Consider the following 20,890-nt stretch of genomic DNA (forward strand, 5'->3'; position numbering starts at 1 on the left):
TAAAATGTCTTTGTTCTCAAGATGTCACTGGCAAGATTGCATTCTTAAAGCAGAAGAGGGATTACTAACTCTTACACAGGGCTTAAAACCCATAGTCCCGAAAATGTGTGAACAAATTGAAATGTGCAATAACTCACACACATTCAAAGTTATGTAGCAACCATACAAATTTGGTAGCATTGTGGTGCAGTGGGTAATGTCACTGCCTGAGCCAAAGCTCCAGGTTTGAGTCCCAGCCCAGGACTTCATAGAATATACAGTGCAGAAGGAGGCCATTCGGCCCATCGAGTCTGCACTGGCTCTTGGAAAGAGTACCCCATTTAAGCCCACGCTTCTAACCCAGTAACCCTAGCTAACCTTTTTGGACACTGAGGGCAATTTAGCATGGCCAATCCACCTAACCTGCACTTTTTTGAACTGTGGGAGGAAAACAGAGCACCCGAAGGAAACCCACCCAGACACGGGGAGAACATGCAGACTACGCACAGAGAGTGGCCCAAGCCGGGAATCAAACCTGGGACCCTGGAGATGTGAAGCAACTATGCTAACCACTGAAATGAAATGAAAATGAAAATCGCTTATTGTCACGAGTAGGCTTCAATGAAGTTAGTGAAAATCCCCTAGTCGCCACATTCCGGCGCCTGTCCGGGGAGGCTGGTACGGGAATCGAACCGTGCTGCTGGCCTGCTTGGTCTGCTTTAAAAGCCAGCGATTTAGCTTGGTGAGCTAAACCAGCCCCTGTGGTACGGCAGCCACTGTGCTACCGTGCTGCCCTTGATGGCCAAGGAAAGTGCATTTACAACGCTGCCCAACAGATTGAGCATCAATCTGCAAAATCCTTACAAACATTGTAATGGCTGGCAGTAAGAGTGAGAGAGACTCCTCGTCAGCCACTCTTGATGTGAAGTAGTGCCCCTCAAGTTATAAACCTCTGACGACATATGAGCGAACTGTTCCAGGAATTACTAGCTATGGAAACAGGAAAATTTGCCCGGGTGCACCATTAGGTGTGAAAAGAGAATTGAAATTCAAATTTGGTTCTGTTTGGTAATAGGGGTTTACAACCCAGCATTTAATGCACCGTTGAGAGGTGCGAACCTCAGCAGAAGGCCAGCGATCTGCAAGGCTGACAGCATTTAACATTGGCCGTTGCAAAGCCAAACCAGCCTTTTCAATGCCAAACCACCCTTCACAATATCAAACCGGCCTTCACAGCACCAAAACAGCCTTTACAATGTCAAACCAGCCATCACAACATCAAACCAGCCTTCACACCTTCAAGCCAGCCTTCACAACATCAAATCAGCCTTCACAATGTCAAACCAGCCTTCACAACATCAAACCAGCCATCGCATCATCAAACCAGCCTTCACAACATCAAATCAGCCTTCACAATGTCAAACCAGACATCACAACATCAAACCAGCCATCACAACATCAAACCAGCCTTCACACCTTCAAGCCAGCCTTCACAACATCAAATCAGCCTTCACAATGTCAAACCAGACATCACAACATCAAACCAGCCATCACAACATCAAACCAGCCTTCACACCTTCAAACCAGCCATCGCATCATCAAACCAGCCATCACAACATCAAACCAGCCTTCACACCTTCAAACCAGCCTTCACAGCATCAAATCAGCCTTCACAATGTCAAACCAGCCTTTATAAAGTCAAACCAGACATCACAACATCAAACCAGCCTTCACAATGTCAAACCAGCCATCACAACATCAAACCAGCCATCGCATCATCAAACCAGCCATCACAACATCAAACCAGCCTTCACACCTTCAAGCCAGCCTTCACAACATCAAATCAGCCTTCACAATGTCAAACCAGACATCACAACATCAAACCAGCCATCGCATAATCAAACCAGCCTTCACAGCATCAAACCAGCCATCGCATCATCAAACCAGCCATCGCATCATCAAACCAGCCATCACAACATCAAACCAGCCTTCACAGCATCAAACCAGCCATCGCATCATCAAACCAGCCTTCACAGCATCAAACCAGCCATCGCATCATCAAACCAGCCTTCACAGCATCAAACCAGCCTTCGCATCATCAAACCAGCCATTGCATCATCAAACCAGCCATCGCATCATCAAACCAGCCTTTGTAATGTCAAACCAACCTTCACAACGTCAAACCAGCCTTCGCAATGTCAAACCAATCTTCACAACATCAAACCAGCCTTCACAACATCAAACTAGCGTTCATGAAAATGAAAAAATGAAAATGAACAACATCACACCAGCGTTCACAGCATCAAACCGGCCTTCACAGCATCAAACCGGCCTTCACAGCATCAAACCAGCCTTCACAACATCATGGGAACAGGCAACCATTGTGGTCATTATGAGCAATTTATCTCCATGCACCTGGATTCAAAGCTGCAGGAAGTTGAATGCCCTCACACAAGTGACAAAGGTTGGTGAATGCATTTCCCCACATCATTTCCTTACAAATGAATCTCTACTCCATGCACTTCCGGTCTCATCTGCTGAAATTTTCCATCAACCACAACTCATACCTCACTCACCAGCTTGGCACAGAGCGTGGCGTTCATCCTTTCCATTGAGAAAGTGGTGGCTAACTTAATGTGAACACCTGAAGACTCAACAATTATGCAGTTGCTGAGGGTGGGGAGGAGGACAACACCGCCCACTGTGTTGGAGAGTACTGAGGGGGGGGGGGGGGCGCAATTTAACATTTGGTACCATGTCCAGCAGAATTTCTGGGCCAGGTGCTCCTAATGGAGCATGCAAAAACAGAAGTGCTTACAGTTGTAAGGTTTTAAATATGATTACTATTCCTTCCTCTGTTGTTGAGTCTGTCACAAGCAGATGTCACATTGGGCACCCATTATGATATAGTATTAAAAATTAGGAAAAGATAATCATGGGTTAAATTTTGTCAACCCTTTGAGAGCAGGAGGACTGGAAAAATAGCGCAGGAAGACTGGTGTGCCTGTTGTCCTCCTATGACCATGGCATTTTTCCAGTGGTGGGGAATGTGGACGACAACCTACCCAAACTCAACTGAACCACTTAGGGCCTCTTCCCACCTCTGCTGGCATTTTACCAGTTTCGGGGGGGTCCTCAGCCACATTGCAGAGACTGCCCAGAGCGACCTACCAATAGGCTCAAGGGCGTGAGGGGATGGGGAATGAGGGGATGGAGGTGGATGGGTGGAACATCCCCTTTTCAGACACTCGTGACCTAGACAGCAACCCCTGACAGCAATGACCACCTCATGGCATTGGCACCTTCCGGGGTCTACCTGCCTATCCGTGCACCCTGTTGGAACCAACAATTCTACGGACACGTGCTTGTCGGATTAGAATAGCGGTTTTAATATACTTACAACAGAGCCAGCCTGTTAGCCGTTGAACTTTCGGTGAACTGGCTGTCTGACCCTGTGGCACTGATGTTTATACAGCAGCTCCTGGGGGAGGAGTCCTGGGCGGAGCCAAGGGAGAAGCCCCGTACAACTCTCGAGCATTCCCAGAGCTACTCCCCCTGGAGGTCAGATAGTGCAACTGCACTTACAATATAGACACATGTATATACAGGTTATAATCCGGTGTGAATCACATTCACCACATTCACCCCTGTAAAAAAAATCGAGTCCAGCGGGGGTGGTGGCTCACAGAGTTAGTCTGTCCGGTGAACGAATTGTTCTTTTCGATCTGCGGAGCACCGGGGTTGCAGCCTCTTGCGGTGGCTGGGTGGGTGTTGAGAGCTGGTGTACGATGGCAGACTCCGGGGCGGGTCTCGTCCGAACTTTATACACCTCTGGCTCGACCGGAGACTGGGGGCGGGCTGGTTCTGGCGCGTGGAACTGGTGGGGTGAGCTTGCGGGATCGGGGGGAGGCGCGAGGGGGCGGCAGCATAGGGACCGGGGTAAGGGGTTCCTCAGTGGGGGTAGGGGCGGGGCTGGATCCAGCGGGTGCCAGGTCTCGAAGGGATACTGTGTCCTGGTGAACGTCCGGGAACTCCACGAATGCGTACTGGGGGTTGGAATGGAGGAGGCGCACCTTTTCAACAAGGGGGTCAGTTTTGTGCCCCTTGACATGCTTCCTCAGGAGGACCGGGCCTGGTGTCCTCAGCCACGCCGGAAGTGAGACTCCCGTGGTAGTGCCCCTAGGAAAAATGAAGAGTCGCTCGTGAGGGGTTTGATTTGTAGCTGTACAGAGGAGGGATCTGATTGCGTGGAGCGCGTCTGGGAGGACTTCTTGCCATTGGGAGACTTGGAGTTTTCTAGACTGGAGGGTCAGCAGGACGGTCTTCGAGACCGTCGCGTTCTCCCTCTCCACCTGTCCGTTCCACCTAGGGTTGTAGCTGGTAGTCCTGCTTGAAGCGATGCCCTTGTCGAGCAGGTACTGACTCAGCTCGTCGCTCATAAAGGACGAACCCCGGTAGCTGTGCACGTAGCTGGGGAAACCGAACAGGGTGAAGACACTATGCAGGGCCCTAATGACTGTGTGGGAGGTCATATCATGGCATGGAATGGCAAAAGGGAATCGGGAGAACTCGTCGATGATGTTGAGGAAATAGATGTTCTTGTTAGTGGAGGGGAGTGGCCCTTTGAAATCGATTGCAAGGCGTTCAAAGGGCCTAGTAGCCTTGACCAGTTGGGCCCTGTTTGGTCTATAGAAGTGCGGTTTGCACTCCGCACAGATCGGGCAGTCCCTGGTGACCGCTTTTACCTCCTCGTTGGAGAAAGGCAGGTTTCGGGCTCTGATGTAGTGGGCGAGCCGGGTGACCCCTGGATGGCAGAGGTCCACGTGGATGGCTTTCAGACGGCTGATCTGCGCGCTGGCGCATGTCCCGCGAGATAGGGCATCCGAGGGCTCATTGAGCTTCCCCGGTCGATATTTAATATTGTACCTATAGGTGGAGAGTTCGATCCTCCACCGAAGGATTTTATCATTTTTTATTTTGCCCCTTTGCGAGTTGTCAAACATAAAGGCAACCGATCGTTGGTCGGTGATGAGGGTGAACCTCCTACCTGCGAGGTAGTGCCTCCAGTGACGAACAGCCTCCACGATGGCTTGTGCTTAGAACATAGAACATAGAAAACTACAGCGCAGTGTTGCGCCGACCTGTGAAACCATCTGAAGCCTATCTGACCTACACTATTCCATTTTCATCCATATGTCTATCCAGTGACCACTTAAATGCCCTTAAAGTTGGCGAGTCTACTACTGTTGCAGGCAGGACGTTCCACACCCCTACTACTCTCTGAGTAAAGAAACTGCCTCTGACATCTGTCCTATATCTATCACCCCTCAATTTAAAGCTATGTCCCCTCGTGTTGGTCATCACCATCCGAGGAAAAAGACTCTCACTGTCCACCCTATCTAACCCTCTGACTATCTTATATGTCTCTATTAAGTCACCTCTCAGCCTTCTCCTCTCTAACGAAAACAACCTCAAGTCCCTGAGCCTTTCCTCGTAAGACCTTCCCTCCATACCAGGCAACATCCTAGTAAATCTCCTCTGAACCCTTTCCAAAGCTTCCACATCCTTCCTATAATGTGGTGACCAGAACTGCACGCAGTACTCCAGGTGCGCCGCACCAGAGTTATGTACAGCTGCAGCATGACCTTGTGGTTCCGAAACTCAATCCCCCTGCTTATAAAGGCTAGCACACCATATGCCTTCTTAACAGCCCTATTAACCTGGGTGGCAACTTTCAGGGATTTATGTACCTGGATGCCGAGATCTCTCTGTTCATCTACACTACCAAGAATCTTGCCATTAGCCCAGCACTCTGCATTCCTGTTACTCCTTCCAAAGTGAACCACCTCACACTTTTCCGCATTAAACTCCATCTGCCACCTCTCAGCCCAGCTCTGCAGCTTATCTATGTCCCTCTGTATCCTATAACATCCTTCAGCACTATCCACAACTCCACCGACCTTCGTGTCATCTGCAAATTTACTAACCCATCCTTCTACACCCTCTTCCAGGTCATTTATAAAAATGACGAACAGCAGTGGCCCCAAAACAGATCCTTGCGGTACACCACTGGTAACTGAACTCCAGGATGAACATTTGCCATCAACCACCACCCTCTGTCTTCTTTCAGCTAGCCAATTACTGATCCAAACCGCTAAATCACCTTCAATTCCCGTACCAGCCTCCCCGGACAGGTGCCGGAATGTGGCGACTAGGGGCTTTTCACTGTAACTTAATTGAAGCCTACTCATGACAATAAGCGATTTTCATTTCATTTCAATTCCATACTTCCTTATTTTCTGCAATAGCCTTCCTTCTCGACTGAGGAGTGTCGGAGTTCTGAAGCGGATAGAGTATGGGAGAAAAATGCAACGGGCCTCCCTGCCTGATTTAAAGTGGCTGCTAGAGCTACCTCTGAGGCGTCGCTCTCAACCTGAAAGGGAGTGGATTCAGCATGGCTGCTTTGGCGATGTCCTCCTTGATGCAGCTGAAGGCCTGGCGCGCCTCAGCAGACAGAGGAAATCGTGTGGCCTTAAAGAGTGGGCGGGCTTTGTCCGCATGTTGAGGGACCCACTGGGCATAGTATGAAACGAACCCCAAGCACCATTTGAGGGCCTTGGGGCAATGAGGGAGGGGGAGTTCTAAGAGTCTGGGTCTGGGCCCAGGACTCCGTTCTCCACGACGTAGCCGAGGATGGCCAGTCTGTTTCTGCGGAAAACGCATTTCTCCTTGTTTTAAGTGAGATTTAATTTCTGTGCCGTTTGGAGAAAACGGTGGAGGTTGGCGTCGTGGTCCTGCTGGTCATAGCCGCAGATGGTAACATTGTCCAGATACGGAAACGTGGCCCGCAGCCCGTAGTGGTCTACCATTCGGTCCATTGCTCGTTGGAACACCGAAACCCCGTTGGTGACGCCCAAGGGAACCCGGAGGAAGTGGAAGAGGCGGCCATCGGCCTCGAACGTCGTGTAGTGGCGATCCTCTGGGCGGATTGGGAGCTGGTCGTATGCAGACTTCAGATCCACCGTGGAAAATAGCAGATATTGGGCAATCTGATTAACCATGTCTGCAATTCTGAGGAGGGGATACGCGTCTAGGAGCGTAAAGCAATTTATGGTCTGGCTATAGTCGACGACCATGCAAAAGTTTCCTCCGGTCTTGACGACCGCCACCTGAGCTCTCCAGGGACTATTACTGGCCTCTATGACCCCCTCACTGAGCAGCCGTCGGACCTCCAATCGGATAAAGACCCTATCCTGTAGGCTGTATCGCCTGCTGCGAGTAGCTACTGGTTTGCAATCTGGAGTGAGATTGGCGAAGAGAGGAGGGGGGGCGATGCGCTCAGCGTGGCTAGGCTGCAGATAGTGAGTGGGGGCAGGGGCCCGCCGAAGCTGAGGGTGAGGCTCTTGAGGTTGCACTGGAAATCCAGGCCTAATAAGAGTGGTGCGCAGAGGTCGGGCAGGACGTAAAGTTTAAATTTAGAATAACTAGCGCCTCAAATTGTGAGCGTAGCGACGGTGCGTCCTTGGATTTGGACTGAGTGGGAGCCCAAAGCGAGGGCGATAGTTTGGCTCACCGGAAAAATAGAAAGCGAACAGCGTCTTACCAGTTCTGGATGTATAAAGCTCTCGGTGCTCCCGGAGTCAAAGAGGCATGGCGTGCTGTACCCGTTGATCTGGACCTCCGGCATCGAACTTCGTAGGCAGGGCCGGCTCAAGGCACCGGCAACTCGGGCAGTCGCCCGGGGCGCCATGTGGTAGGGGGCGCCAGAGACTCGGGTCCCGCGCATGCGCAGTTGGGCCGGTGCCAACCAGCGCATGCGCGGTGGCCGCCCTCCCACGCGGTCCGCCCCCTCGGTCCGCCCCCCCCCCCCTCTGTCCGCCCCCCCCCCTCGGTCCGCTCCCCCCCTCGGTCTACCCCCCCGCGGGTCCGCCCCCCCCCCCTCGGGTCCCCCGCCTCGGGTCCCCCGCGCCCCCCCCATGGGTCCGCTCCCCCCTCGGGACCCCCGCCCCCCCCCTCTCGGGTCCGCCCCCCCCTCGGGTCCGCCCCCCTGCCCCTCCCTCTCGGGTCCGCCCCCCCCCGCCCCCCCCTCTCGGGTCCGCTCCCCCCTCAGGTCCGCCCCCCCCCACGGGTCCGCCCCCCCCTCGGGTCCCCCGTCCCCCCCTCGGGTCCGCCCCCCCCCGCCCCCCCTCGGGTCCACCCGCCCCGCCCCCCCCCTCGGGTCCGCCCGCCCCGCCCCCCCCTCGGGTCCGCCCGTCCCGTCCCCCCCCCTCGGGTCCGCCCACCCCGCCCCCCCCTCGGCCCCGCCCTCCCCGCCCCCCCCTCGCCCCCCCCCCGCCCCGGCCCCCCCTCGGGTCCGCCCTCGGTCCCGCCCCCCCGCCCTCGGTCCCGCCCCCCCCGCTCTCGGTCCCGCCCCCCCGCCCTCGGTCCGGCCCCCCCCCCGCCCTCGGTCCGGCCCCCCCCGCCCTCGGTCCGGCCCCCCCTCGGTCCCGCCCCCCCCCCCGCCAAGGGCGCCGAAGTTCAGCTTGCCCGGGGCGCCAGCAACCCGAGGGCCGGCGCTGTTCGTAGGTGCTTGGGGCGGGATTGATCCAGGGTGACCGCGTTGAGTTGCGGGCCGCGTGGTGAGTGCCCGAGGAAGTCGTAGTCTTCAGATGAGCTTTCTGAGCATGCCAATGCAGATGGGACCCGTGGATTGCACGTGGTGAGCGGCGAGGAAGATGGCAGCCCCCATGAGTCGCACGAGGCCGGCCGCATGGTGGGGGTTTGCCAAGATGGCGGCCCCCATGGATCGCACGTGGCGGGAGGGGGCGGAGTCAGGGTGTAGGCCGCAGCGTTTCGGGCCCTGCAGGCCCGCTGGTGTTGGGAGCGATTTGTTCTCTCTGCAGGGGTGTTAAAAACTGGGGCCCTTTTCGTGAGGCACACTCTGGCATAGTGGCCTTTCTTCCCGCAGCTGCTGCAGGTTGCGGATCGGGCTGGGCAATGCTGCCGCGGGTGCTGGCTTTGGCCACAGAAGTGGCAGGCTGGGGCAGCTGAGTAGCTGGCTGGAGCAGCTGAGTAGCTGGCTGGGGCAGCAGAGTAACTGGCTTTGGCAGCGCGGTAGCTGGAGGGCCGTGCGGCACAGGCCTGGGGGGACTGTTGATCGGGGGTCCACGATGGGGTCGCGGGGTCCGCGGGAAACGACGTGAGGCTGCGGAAGGAAACTTCCATAGTGGTAGCAGCCTCCACAGTAGTGTCTACGTCCTGGGCCCCCTTTTCTAGCAATCTTTGGCGCACATAGTTAGACCTAAGGCCTGCTACGAAAACGTCCCGCACAGCAAGCTCCCTATGCTCAGCCGCGGTAACGGCTTGATAATTACAGTCATTGGAAAGATTGTTCAATTCCCTTACAAATTCGGCAAGCGTTTCTGTAGGCCGCTGACGGCGAGTCGTAAACACATGGCGTGCATAAACCTTGTTAATGGGCCTAACGTACATTTTGTCCAGTATTGCCAGCGCTGCGGTGTAAGAACCAGCCGGATTCAGCTGTGTGGAGATTCTGTGCCTTACCCTCGCGTGCAGTAGGCTGTGTTTTTGTTCCTCCGTTGTTCCAGCGGTGCTGGCTTCTGCTAGGTAGGCTTCAAAACATCTCAGCCAGTGGGAAAACATTTCCTTAGCCTCTGCATCCTGTGGGTCGAGTTCTAGGCGTCCGGGCTAGAAGGCTGCTTCCATGATTTCTTCGACTGTTTCCTAAGTATATTAAATTGTTGAAACCAACAATTCTACGGACACGTGCTTGTAGGATTAGAATAGCGGTTTTAATATACTTACAACAGAGCCAGCCTGTTAGCCGTTGAACTTTCGGTAAACTGGCCGGCTGACCCTGTGGCACTGATCTTTATACAGCAGGTCCTGGGCGGAGCCAAAGGAGAAGCCCTGTACAACTCTCGAGCATTCCCAGAGCTACTCCCCCTGGAGGTCAGATAGTGCAACTGCGCTTACAATATAGACACATGTATATACAGGTTATAATCCGGTGTGAATCACATTCCCCACACACCCCCAGACCTCACTTCACGTTGGAGTATTCAACTATATTGATGCACACTCAATCGCAGGTTTCAGCTGAGCTGTCAGCTCTGTGATTGGGCCAATAGCTACTGAAGGTGGGCTACGGGCGGCATGATAGCACAGTGTTTAGCACTGCTGCTTCACAGCTCCCGGGTCCCAGGTTCGATTCCCGGCTTGGGTCACTGTCGCGCGGAGTCTGCATATTCTACCTGTTAGGTGGATGTACCTTTAAGAAATGGGTGTTTATCAAATAGCTGCAGCGATGTCAGTGTGTGGGTGGAGATGGGCTGTCTGTCTTTTTACTTTCATTTTGAGCTGTTTCTGGTTTTGGTTTCAGAGTTGGAGAGCTGCATTCAACCAAGAAGCTGTATATATCTCTCTCTCTAAAGAATGTCTCCAGATCACTTGATGATTTCAAAGTAATACCTGTTTCTGTAGAGAATTTAAATCTGCTGTCTTTGTTTGAAAATGGTTTAACTTATGGATGTTGCTGGGAAAGGTATTAAGGGTTACCTATAGAGTATTGTTTCTGTGGGGTTACATGTGTTGGTCGTTGATAAGATGTTTACTGTTTGTTCATAAAATGTTAACTGGGCTCATAGAATAAACATTGTTTTGTTTTAAAAATACTTAAGGTCTCTGTTGCATAACCCTGGCGAGTGGACCCTCGTGCTCCCCATAAATCTATTAAAGGTCGTGGGTTAGGTGAACTCCATGATATACTTTGGATTTTACGAACCCGACCCCCATAATAAATTGGGGGCTTGTGGGGTAAAAGTCTATCTTTCATGATTGGGTTGGCTTAGTGAACTTAAAGACAGTGAGGGGGGAGCATTTTTGTGTTTCCTTTTCAGGTGTGCACAGTAAGAAGTCTTACAACACCAGCTTAAAGTCCAACAGGTTTGTTTCAAACACTAGTTTTCGGAGCACTGCTCCTTCCTCAGGAGAAGGTTGTGGTTGATAAGCCAGTGGAAAATCAGACAACTGAAGTATTGAATGACGGATAGCCTGGGATTTTTCCAGATTGTGTAGTAACAAGGTCGCAAAGTCACAGGTTATGACAAGAGGAGAAATCAGAGAGTGAAGATAAAGTTGAAGTGCAATTATCAGAAACGATTTTTGATCAGATGGTTGGAAAAGAACAGGTGGAGGATGAGGCGGATATTTTTAGTTCAGGAAAATTGTCGGAATTACAACATAAAGATATAGAAATAAAATGGATGTATCAGAAAGCATACACAGAAGAGGAATCTGAGTGTATACCAGAGTGTTATTACCATAAAAATGATGTCTTGATGAGGAAATGGAGACATTTACATATGCAGGCGGATGAAAAGTGGGCAGAAGTTTATCACGTAGTATTGCCGGTAGGGTATAGAAAGGAAGTGTTGCGGGTCGCACATGAAGTACCAGTGGGAGGTGTAGCGGGATCCCCCTTTCTAACTCCGCCCAACGGGCTTATATTGGGTTTGACACCCCTTTGTCCAAGCCCCACCACTACCCCGGTGATCCTCTCTCTTACCGGTGGATTCACAACCACCTTGCGCCTACTCCACTTGAGCAGCGCCCCCAGGAGAGAGAAGAAAGGAAAGTCTCTGCCCACCTTTATCTGGCAGTCTTTCCTGAGTGGGCGGTTTCGAGGCGCCCAAGGTACCCCTTGGTCCTAGACACCGGAATTATGGTAAGGGATATTTACTATTGTGACTTGGTCAGAGATCGTTGGTGAGGAATTGAAAACTCAAAACGGACTCCAATTGAAAGCCAAATATAGGTATTTATTAAACGTTCAAGGTCAATATCACCAAATGCTAGAAAACACCACAAAATGCCTTATGCTTCACAAAACTATGACTATGGAAGGAATACTAAACAGGCACCACGTAAAAGCTTACTTTACAGAATTTTAGCAGTGTCTTAAAACTATGATAGATGCGTGCCACCCCCTTTCCCCAAAAGCCTCATCCACTATAGTAATCTTGGGAAATTCGCGACCTTCCAGAGGATACTCACAATCCAAGTTCAAACTTAAACTGCTCAGTGGGTCTCAGGCTGCGTGCTGGAACAAAATTAAAGGCAGGCACCAGGAGCATGATGATGATGATGAGCAGCAGCGAGGAGAGAAGAGTGACAAAAAGGAAGTGCCCCCTGGCAGGTCGGACCATCCTTTTTATACACCAAGTAAAGGCTACGGCCTTATCTGCTACTGTGATCTTCAGCCCCCATTGAAGCATACGTGGGCTTAACCTCGTTATCTTCGGTATCAGCTGGGCTTAATTGCACCCTATTGTCCCTCCGGAGGTTGCTGAATGCTATCCCATTAAGGAAATGGGTTCTATCTTCCCTCTGGGCCAGGGCCATCAGCGCCTGTATTGAAACTAACCCAAGTGCATTGTTCTTCTGCCGATCTAGTCTGGTGATGTCACAAACTCCTTTATCTTGCCGATAAACTAATCACCGGCCTTTCTGGGTTTCTGCTGCTTGTGGATTTCGAGAGTTGCCTCTCTAAACACACACACAGGGCTGAGGCTGCTGGGAAGTATAGTCAAGGTCCTGCAGCCCCAAACATGGCTGTTTTTTGCTGCTTTAAAGTTCAAAGTCCTTTTCCCAGCTCGTAAAAGACTCGAATCTTGCCCGGAAAACCTACAGAGGTGATTTGGGAATAAGGAAAACTCAAGCTAAAATCCAACAATATTTTTATTGGCCTGGACTACATAAAGATGTTGTTAAAATTTGTCGATCATGTCACACATGTCATGTGAATATGCTTAAAAGGTACTTTGAAAGTGAAAGAGAGCAAAAGGAGAGGTTTTAATGATTCTAACTCAAAAGTGAAGAACCAAATCCAGATGACTTTGAATTTAACATTCCTCAAATTAAATTGGAAATGGAGGATGTTCTTAAAAATTGGGATCAATGGTTGAGTTACTTTCCAGAGTAAAAACAAACTGACCAGAAAGAGTTATTGCGATCATGTGGGCATGTTGTGGAGATAACTTGGGAAGTACTAAAATGGCATTACATGATGTAAATGTGGGAAATGCTGTTCCAAATAAACAACATCCATTTTGAAAGTATGCTTAAAAATGGCATAATTGAAGTGGGTTGCAGCCAATGGAGCTCACCCACAGTGATGGTACCAAATCCGGACGGTACCCAACTGTTATGTCTGGACTATAGAAAGGTTAATGCAGTTACAAGACCGGACTTTTATCCTATCCCACGCTTGGAAGATTGCATTGAGAAAATGGGACAATCAGCTTTTATTTCCAAACTGGATTTACTTGAAGGTTTCTGGCACGTACATTTATCCGAAATGGCGAAGAAGATTTCAGCTTTTGTAACTCCAGGTGGTATATACCAATTCAACATTATGCCATTTGCCATGAAAAACGCCCCAGCCACATTTCAACGGTTAACTAAGAAAGTTGTTTCATGATTACCCAATTGTGCGGTATACAGCGACGATCTGGTAATTTTTAGCCAGACATGGAAAGAACACTTGAAGTATCTGATGGAGTTATTTGATCGACTTCAGGAGGCGGGTTTGGTGATAAACCTAGCTAAAAGTGAATTTGGAAAAGCCCAAGTCACTTTCCTCGGCCATACAATCGGACAGGGTCGAATGGTCCCACAGGATGTGAAAACAAATGTTATTGGGGAATATTCAATACCCTCGACACGAAGGGAAATAATGCAATTTTTTGGCATCAGTGGATTTGACCGGAAATTTGTGCCGAACTTTAGCAGTGTGGTTGCTCCACTGACGGACTTGCTAAGGAAGCGTCACAAATTTCTGTGGACAGCCAGTGTCAACAGCCATTTGACTACCTGAAGGCTGTCTTAACCAATGCTCCTGTGTTGGACAATTAGAAGAGGCTCTGTGATTGGATTGAACTAAAGTATCTGACCTTAAAGAGAAATGCCGAGGCATAGAGAAATGGATGGATTGTGCAGCGACCTTTTTGTCCAAAGAGACTGTCAATCAAAAGGGATTCAGTTGGAGGAAGAACTAAATTGGACTATGTTATTATACCTGTTTGCGTGTTTTGTTTTGTGAAACAGAAACGTACTTTACTGCCAGTATTTCTTGAAGGAAAGTGAAAAGGTGAAAAATGAAACCATCTGGAAGTTGATGGTTTATTTTTTTTTCTTGGGGGGAGATATCAGGTGGATGTACATTTAAGAAATTGATGTTTATCAAATAGCTGCAGTGATGTCAATGTGTGGGTGGAGCTGGGCTGTCTGTCTGTCTTTTTACTTTTGTTTTGAGCTTTAAAGCTGCTTTGTGGCTCTGTTTTTGATTTTGTTTTCAGAGTTGGTGAGCTGCATTCAAACAAGAAGCTGTATCTCTCTCTCTCTCTAAAGAATGTCTCCAGATCACTTGATGATTTCAAAGTAATAGCTGTTTCTGTAGAGAATTTAAACCTGCTGTCTTTGTTTAAAAATGGTTTAACTTATGGATGTTGCTGGGAAAGGTAATAAGGGTTACCTATAGAGTATTGTATCTGTGGGGTTACGTGTGTTGGTAGTTGATAAGATGTTTACTGTGTGTTTATAAAATGTTAACTGGGTCCATGGAATAAACATTTTTTTGTTTTAAAAATTCTTAAGGTCGCTGTTGCATAACACCTGGAGAGTGGACCCTTGTGCTTCCCATACACAAAATCTATTAAAAATCATGGGTCGGATGAACTCCATGATATACTTTGGAGTTTTCTAAAGCTTGGCCCATAACATACCCATATCTGTGTGGGTTTCCTCCGGGTGCTCCGGTTTCCTTACACAGTCCAAAGATGTGTAGGTTAGGTGGATTGGCCATGCTAAATTGCCCTTCATCTCCAAAAGGTTTGGTGGGATAGGATGGAGGTGTGGGTTTGGGTAGGTTGCTATTTCCAGGGGCTGGTGCAGACTTAATGGGCTGAATGGCCTCCTTCTGCACTGTAAAATCTATGGTTATATGATTCTACGATTCTACTTAACTGGCAAATTGTGACCCTCGGTCCTAATGCATACCAGATGATGTTCCCCCTTCTCCAATTGACTTAAGCAGAGCAAATGCAGTAATTATATTCACCATTTAAGAGTAGAGAAGTGTTTGCTGTTGCTCAGTTTTAAGTATTCTCACCCTTGAGTCAGAATTGGCAAAGATAACCTTGAGAATTAACTTTTAGATTTGTGTTCAGGACAATTTCTTAGAATAATGTTTTCAAACTAACCAAAGAACAAGCTATTTTAGACTTGGTAATGTGCAATAAGACAGAATTAATTTAGTAAAGGATCCTCTATGCAGTACTGAACGTAACATGATGGAATTTCACATTCAGTTTGAGAGTGAGAAACATGGGTCTGAAACTAGTGCCTTAAACCTAAATAAAGGCAATTGCAAAGGCGAGACAGTAGAGAAGCAGTCATTTAAAGAGATATTTCGTAATTTTCAACAAAGAGATATTCCATTGTGATAACACGGCTCTCTGAGTAAGATGAACCATCCATGACTATCTAAAGAAGCTAAGGATATTATCACATTGAAAGAGAAGGTGTACAATACTGCAAAGAGACCAGAAGATTGGGTAAATGTTAGACAGCAACAAGGGATGACTTAAAAAATGAAGAGGAAGAAATTAGAATGTAAGAGTAAACTCACAAAAAATATAAAAACAGATAGGAAGAGTATCTACAAATTTCTAAAAAGGAAGGGAGTAGCTAAAGTAAATGTTGGTCCCTTGGAGTCTGAGACTGGGGAATTAATAATGCCAAACAAGATAATGGCAGAGACTTTGAACAAGTATTTTGTGTATATCTTCACAGAAGAAAGTGCAAAAAGCATCCCAAGAAGTGTGGAAACGAAGGGGCCACTGCAATGAATCAGGAAGAGGGTGAGGTCTCTATACAGCTTCTGGCACCCTTACCATCCTAAACTTCTCTGGCCCATCTAACAGAGGGAGCATCCATGGTGCATTACTTTGGTGTCTTGTAAATGCTGAAAGTTATAAAAGACAACATAAATAAGTTTGTTTTTTGCAATGGTTAGCATGATTTTTATATCTCTATGTCAAACAGTAGTTAGAACGTACACAGATATCACCAGCTTATCACTGGTGTCAATGGGGACTGCAGGTGATGGTCCATCTGTCTTAGACCGAGAGTTTGTGAAGACTGAATGGTTGGTTGTCCTCCTACCTCAGGGTTTCATACTTTTAAAGAGCTCTATTAGGTCACCCTCAGCCTTCTATCCCAAGAGAAAAGAGACCCAGCCTGTTAATCCTTTATTGATATGGATATCCACGCATATCTGGTAACACCCTGGCAAATCGTTTCTGCAACCACTCCATTGCTTCTTTTTCTAATACCATGACTGGAACTGCACACGATACTCTAAGTGGTCCAATCACTTTTCGATACAGGTTTATTAGCATGACTTCCCTACTTTTCAGTTCTATCCCTCTGGATCTAAAGTCTGATGCCAGCTTTGCTGCTTCCTCATGGCCTTGTATGCTTTTTGAGTAATAGAAATCTTTGTACCCCTAGATTCCTTACTCCTCTACCTCACCTAGATTCATACCTTCCAAATAACGATGATGTGGAGATGCCGGCGTTGGACTGGGGTGAGCACAGTAAGAAGTCTTACAGCACCAGGTTAAAGTCCAACAGGTTTGTTTCAAACACGAGCTTTCGGAGCACTGCTCCTTCCTCAGGTGGCACACCTCTCCAGTCACCTGAAGAAGGAGCTGCGCTCCGAAAGCTCGTGTTCCAAATAACGAAGTGATCTTATTCTTCCGACCAAAAATGCATTAATAATAATAATAATAATAATAATAATAATAATAATCTTTATTATTGTCACAAGTAGCCTTACAGTAACACTGAAATGAAGTTACTGTGAAAATTCCCCAGTCGCCACATTTCAGCACCTGTTCGGGTACACTGAGGGAGAATTCTGAATGTCTAATTCACTTAACAGCACATCTTTTGGGACTTGTGGGAGGAAACCGGAGCATCCGGGGGTAGCCCACGCAGACACGGGGAGAACGTGTAAACTCCACACAGAGACAGTGGCCCAAGCCGGGAATCGAACCTGGGACCCTGGCACTGTGAAGCAACAGTGCTAACCACTGTGCTACCTGCTGCCCACATTACTTCATATTTTTCTGTGTTGACCTGCATGTGCCAATTATTTGCCCATTCTGCAAGTGTATTAATGTCCTCCTGTAATTTGTTGCAATCCTCTTCAGTATTGACTATGCCCCAATTTGATGGCGTCCACAATTTCAGAAATTGTGTTTATGATTCCAAAGTCCAAATCATTAGATATAAATTGTAAACAGTACTGGTCCTAGTGGAACACCACTTTCTACCTTCTACAATTCTGAAAAACTACCTTTTATTGCCATTTTCTCTGTATTCCCATGCTGGATTGAAGTCAGCTAGCAATGCATTCTGCCACTTGTCCCCTGACTCCATATTTTCTGACCATATTCATTATTCTATTATGAGGCAACTTATCAAAGGCCATTTGAAAATCCAAATAAATTACATCTACTTTACTACCATTGTCTACCCTCCCGGTTAACTTATCAATACATTCACATTGTATGCAGATTGGTTGTCACATTTCTACCATGCTGACTGCACTTCAAAAGTATTTAATCGGCTGCAAAGTACTTTGGGACAACCTGAGGTTGTGGAAGGCACCATATAAATGCAATTCTGTCTTTCCTACTTACCTGTCCCAGTTTGAGTTGGTATATCATATCTATCATTTGAGGAATTAACCCAGTTTATGATTATCCAGTGTCAGCCATGGGCATCATAAAGCTCCTGAGGATGATCACATCTAAGGTAATCAAATCTAGAATCATAAGCACAAGGCCCTTCAATCAGAGTCCACTCTAATTGTGTGTGGTCTATACTGAAATATCACTGTACCTCTATCCTGTATTCTCTCCTGGTCAAATGTAAAATGATTTTGAGATGAACCTGCTGATGGTATTGCATGGTACGATTTCCAGAACCCTGCTGATAGTACCTCTTATTATTTACCCTTCCTCTTAGATTGCTATCAGTTACAAACTTTGTGATTTTGTTAAAATGCCCCTTCCAAGTAATTAGCCTCTCTCTATAAAATGCCGAGATTATCTTAAGTATAGGTACCCATTGCATAGCAGTGACTGACTAAAGATAATATTTGGTGTTTGTTGTTTTTATATACAGCTCTAAAATGCAGAAGCAGCTCTTTTAAAACTTACAATGGTGAGTCATTCCTATAATAGAATGTCCTCGATATAGCCAAGGTATTAATAATTGACAGTATTCGGGCTGGCTGAGCTTAAATAAAGCAATGTTGCTGCAGGAATGCACTGTTAGCTGCTCTTTCATGTTGAATGTCTAAAGTAAATGTCATTGAAACATTTGACCTTTCGACAAATCCAAGGAGATGCTCCAATAGAGGAGGAAACCTGATAAGAACATAGACCAAGGAAAAGCTTGGATTTCAGTGATCAAAAAGGAGGATAGCTAGGTCTGGGTCTGATCTTGCTCTTTCGCAGAACATTAATGATTTTGAATCACAAGTTTATAACATCGATCCCATTTTTTGGATAATTGAATATGATTGATATATTTGTGCCAAAAATGGTGAATTTTTATTTTAGATTTAATTTGATTTCTTCACTTCTGCCATTAAGAAGCACTCTGAGAAGGATGGCCCAACGTACCTTGTTACATCTTGTTGCAACAATTATTAATTTTCTGCAATGGGCTCAATTAAATAAACCATTGTGAGCAGTTTGTTCAGCCATGTACTTGATTCTTTGTCTAGTTTTGAATTTTGCAATTATTTAAATTCACCAGTCATCTGGATTTATCAAATCGGAGAGACTGGCTGCACTTCTGAGGGAATGATTATCTGTCTGAAATATCTGGGGCTGGATTCTCCGTTACCGGGAATCCTCTGTTTCGCCGGCAGCGCACTCACGCCCGCGGATTTCCCGACGGTGTGGGGGTGCCCACAATGTGCAACCCCATTTCCGGCTCCCGCGATGGAAAATCCCAGAAAACAGGTGCGGTGGGGCAGCGGTCACCGGCCCTGAAGTGTACAAAGCCAGATAGAGAATTAGAAAGTGAGAAAAAAGAAGCATTGGGCGGGCAGGACAGGATTTTCCATCTGTTCACGGCTGCAACGGGATTCTCTGTTCCCGCTGCAGTGAATGGGAGATTTAGCTGAGTGACGAATTTCGGGGCGGGTAAGTGTCAACTACATTGCTGTGGATCTGGAGCCACTTGGAGGCCACATAACAATCGATAATGGTTTCATGGTCATCATTTGACTTTTCATTCCAGATTTTGGTTGAATTCAAATTTCACCATCTGAAGGGGTGGGAATTGAACCTGGGTCTCTGGATTACTAGTACAGTGACTATACCACGATGCCACCGCCTCCCCTTAAAGAATATTATAATCCAAGAATTGAAAACCATTTATTGTTAATAAGCAGCTACCAAATAGTATGATAAAAAATATGTGCTATTCATTCTATTGACTTGTGTTACTGCTGTTTGTTCGGATTTAAAATGTTCTTCTTCTTGGGCAGTCCCTCAGCATTGAGGATGATTCACTTCCACTCCGGGGAGGTGGGTTCTGTCGTGGCTGAAAAGTCCGATCTGGGATCCGCAGACTCTGCCACAGTGTTGGCAGGTGGTGCTTGATGAGGTGGGTGGGTGCGACCTTCTGCATACTGCGCCCTCCTTCTGCTGTTTACACTTGGCCTCCGCGTGCTCCCCCTATGCCACTCGAGGTGATTGGCACCTTTGCAGATGCTTTTTAAAGTTTAATCTACTGTAATGTTATTCTGTTGTGTTCAAATGCCAAGGAGAATCACGGAACAATCGGACTGAGTTCCTGGCTGGCTATTGATAAAGAATCTGAGTTTGTTATCTTCGACTCAATCTGAAACTTACCCAGATATTGGGGAAAATGAAACCCTCCTTAGGAAAAGCCCAGAAATCAAAAGTATCAAGATTAAAGAGGGTGAAAAGCAGATTAGAACATAAGTGTATGGTGACCCCAATCCGTCCTAATGGTGTTGTAACCTAACCTTGGGGATTCTCCGGTCCCGCAGCCAAGTGTTTCTCAACGGCACGCCATTCGCTGGTGGTGGGAATCTATCATCCTGTCGTTTGTTAACGGGACTTCCCATTGAATCTACCCCATGCTGCCACGAAACCCGCGGGTGAGGGTGCACTGCCAGCGGGAAATGTGAATTACAACAACCGTATTTAGATCCTCTTGTGCAATTCAAAGAACATTGGTTGATGACATTAGTGGAAAAGAAAGATTCATTCAGAATTTTATGCAGGGGCATACAATCAAATTATAAATACTTACTTAGCCTTACAAGCAAACTCCTATATCCACCACTTTATATTCAGCATCAGAAAATACCATATGGTTGTTCTGATGGTTCTGTGACCGTGGTTAATGGATTCATGGCCACCTTTTATATATCCTTCTGATTTCCGATCTATTGAGCTCAAAGATTGGGCTGTCAGTCCACGACTGCCCTTTACTGCTGTCAACTAAAAATCCGTCCTCCTGTATGGCAATTAAAATCCTCAGATTTACAGTCTGTAAAGATATAAGCATCCCCCCCCCCCCCCCCCACACCCAGCATCAGAATCCCGGAATTCCCTACCGAACATCATTGTGGCATTTCTATCATCATACGGGCTGCAGTGAGTCAAGGAGAAAACTCACTATCACTTTTTCGAGGTGATGAGGTATAACTAATGAATGAAGCCTTGTCAGCATCTTCCTCCATGCAAGATACAAGAACTCTTTGTGTTCAATGCCCAGGGGCACATTGCCTGGC

General features: G+C 47.7%; 1 protein-coding gene across 1 annotated transcript; it reads left to right on the forward strand.

The window, feature by feature from the left end:
• The first annotated feature begins 1,701 nt into the window (after nt 1–1,701).
• On the forward strand, nt 1,702–16,034 carry LOC119954294. The gene is made up of 2 exons (XM_038779402.1): nt 1,702–2,443; nt 15,832–16,034. The coding sequence occupies exons 1-2, from the start codon at nt 1,715–1,717 to the stop codon at nt 15,901–15,903; spliced, it is 801 nt and encodes a 266-aa protein (XP_038635330.1). The 5' UTR covers nt 1,702–1,714; the 3' UTR covers nt 15,904–16,034.
• Nucleotides 16,035–20,890: the final 4,856 nt, after the last annotated feature.

The sequence above is a fragment of the Scyliorhinus canicula genome, chromosome 19, assembly GCF_902713615.1.
Source record: "Scyliorhinus canicula chromosome 19, sScyCan1.1, whole genome shotgun sequence".
Lineage (NCBI taxonomy): Eukaryota > Metazoa > Chordata > Chondrichthyes > Carcharhiniformes > Scyliorhinidae > Scyliorhinus > Scyliorhinus canicula.

What these genes read in the sequence shown, in the direction of transcription:
- LOC119954294 (XM_038779402.1), top strand. Translation starts at nt 1,715, where the DNA reads ATGTCAAACCAGCCATCACAACATCAAACCAGCCATCGCATCATCAAA. An exon ending in CCCTCACACAAGTGACAAAG is followed by an intron (nt 2,444 to 15,831) that starts GTTGGTGAATGC and finishes ATATCTTCACAG; the next exon opens with AAGAAAGTGCAAAAAGCATC.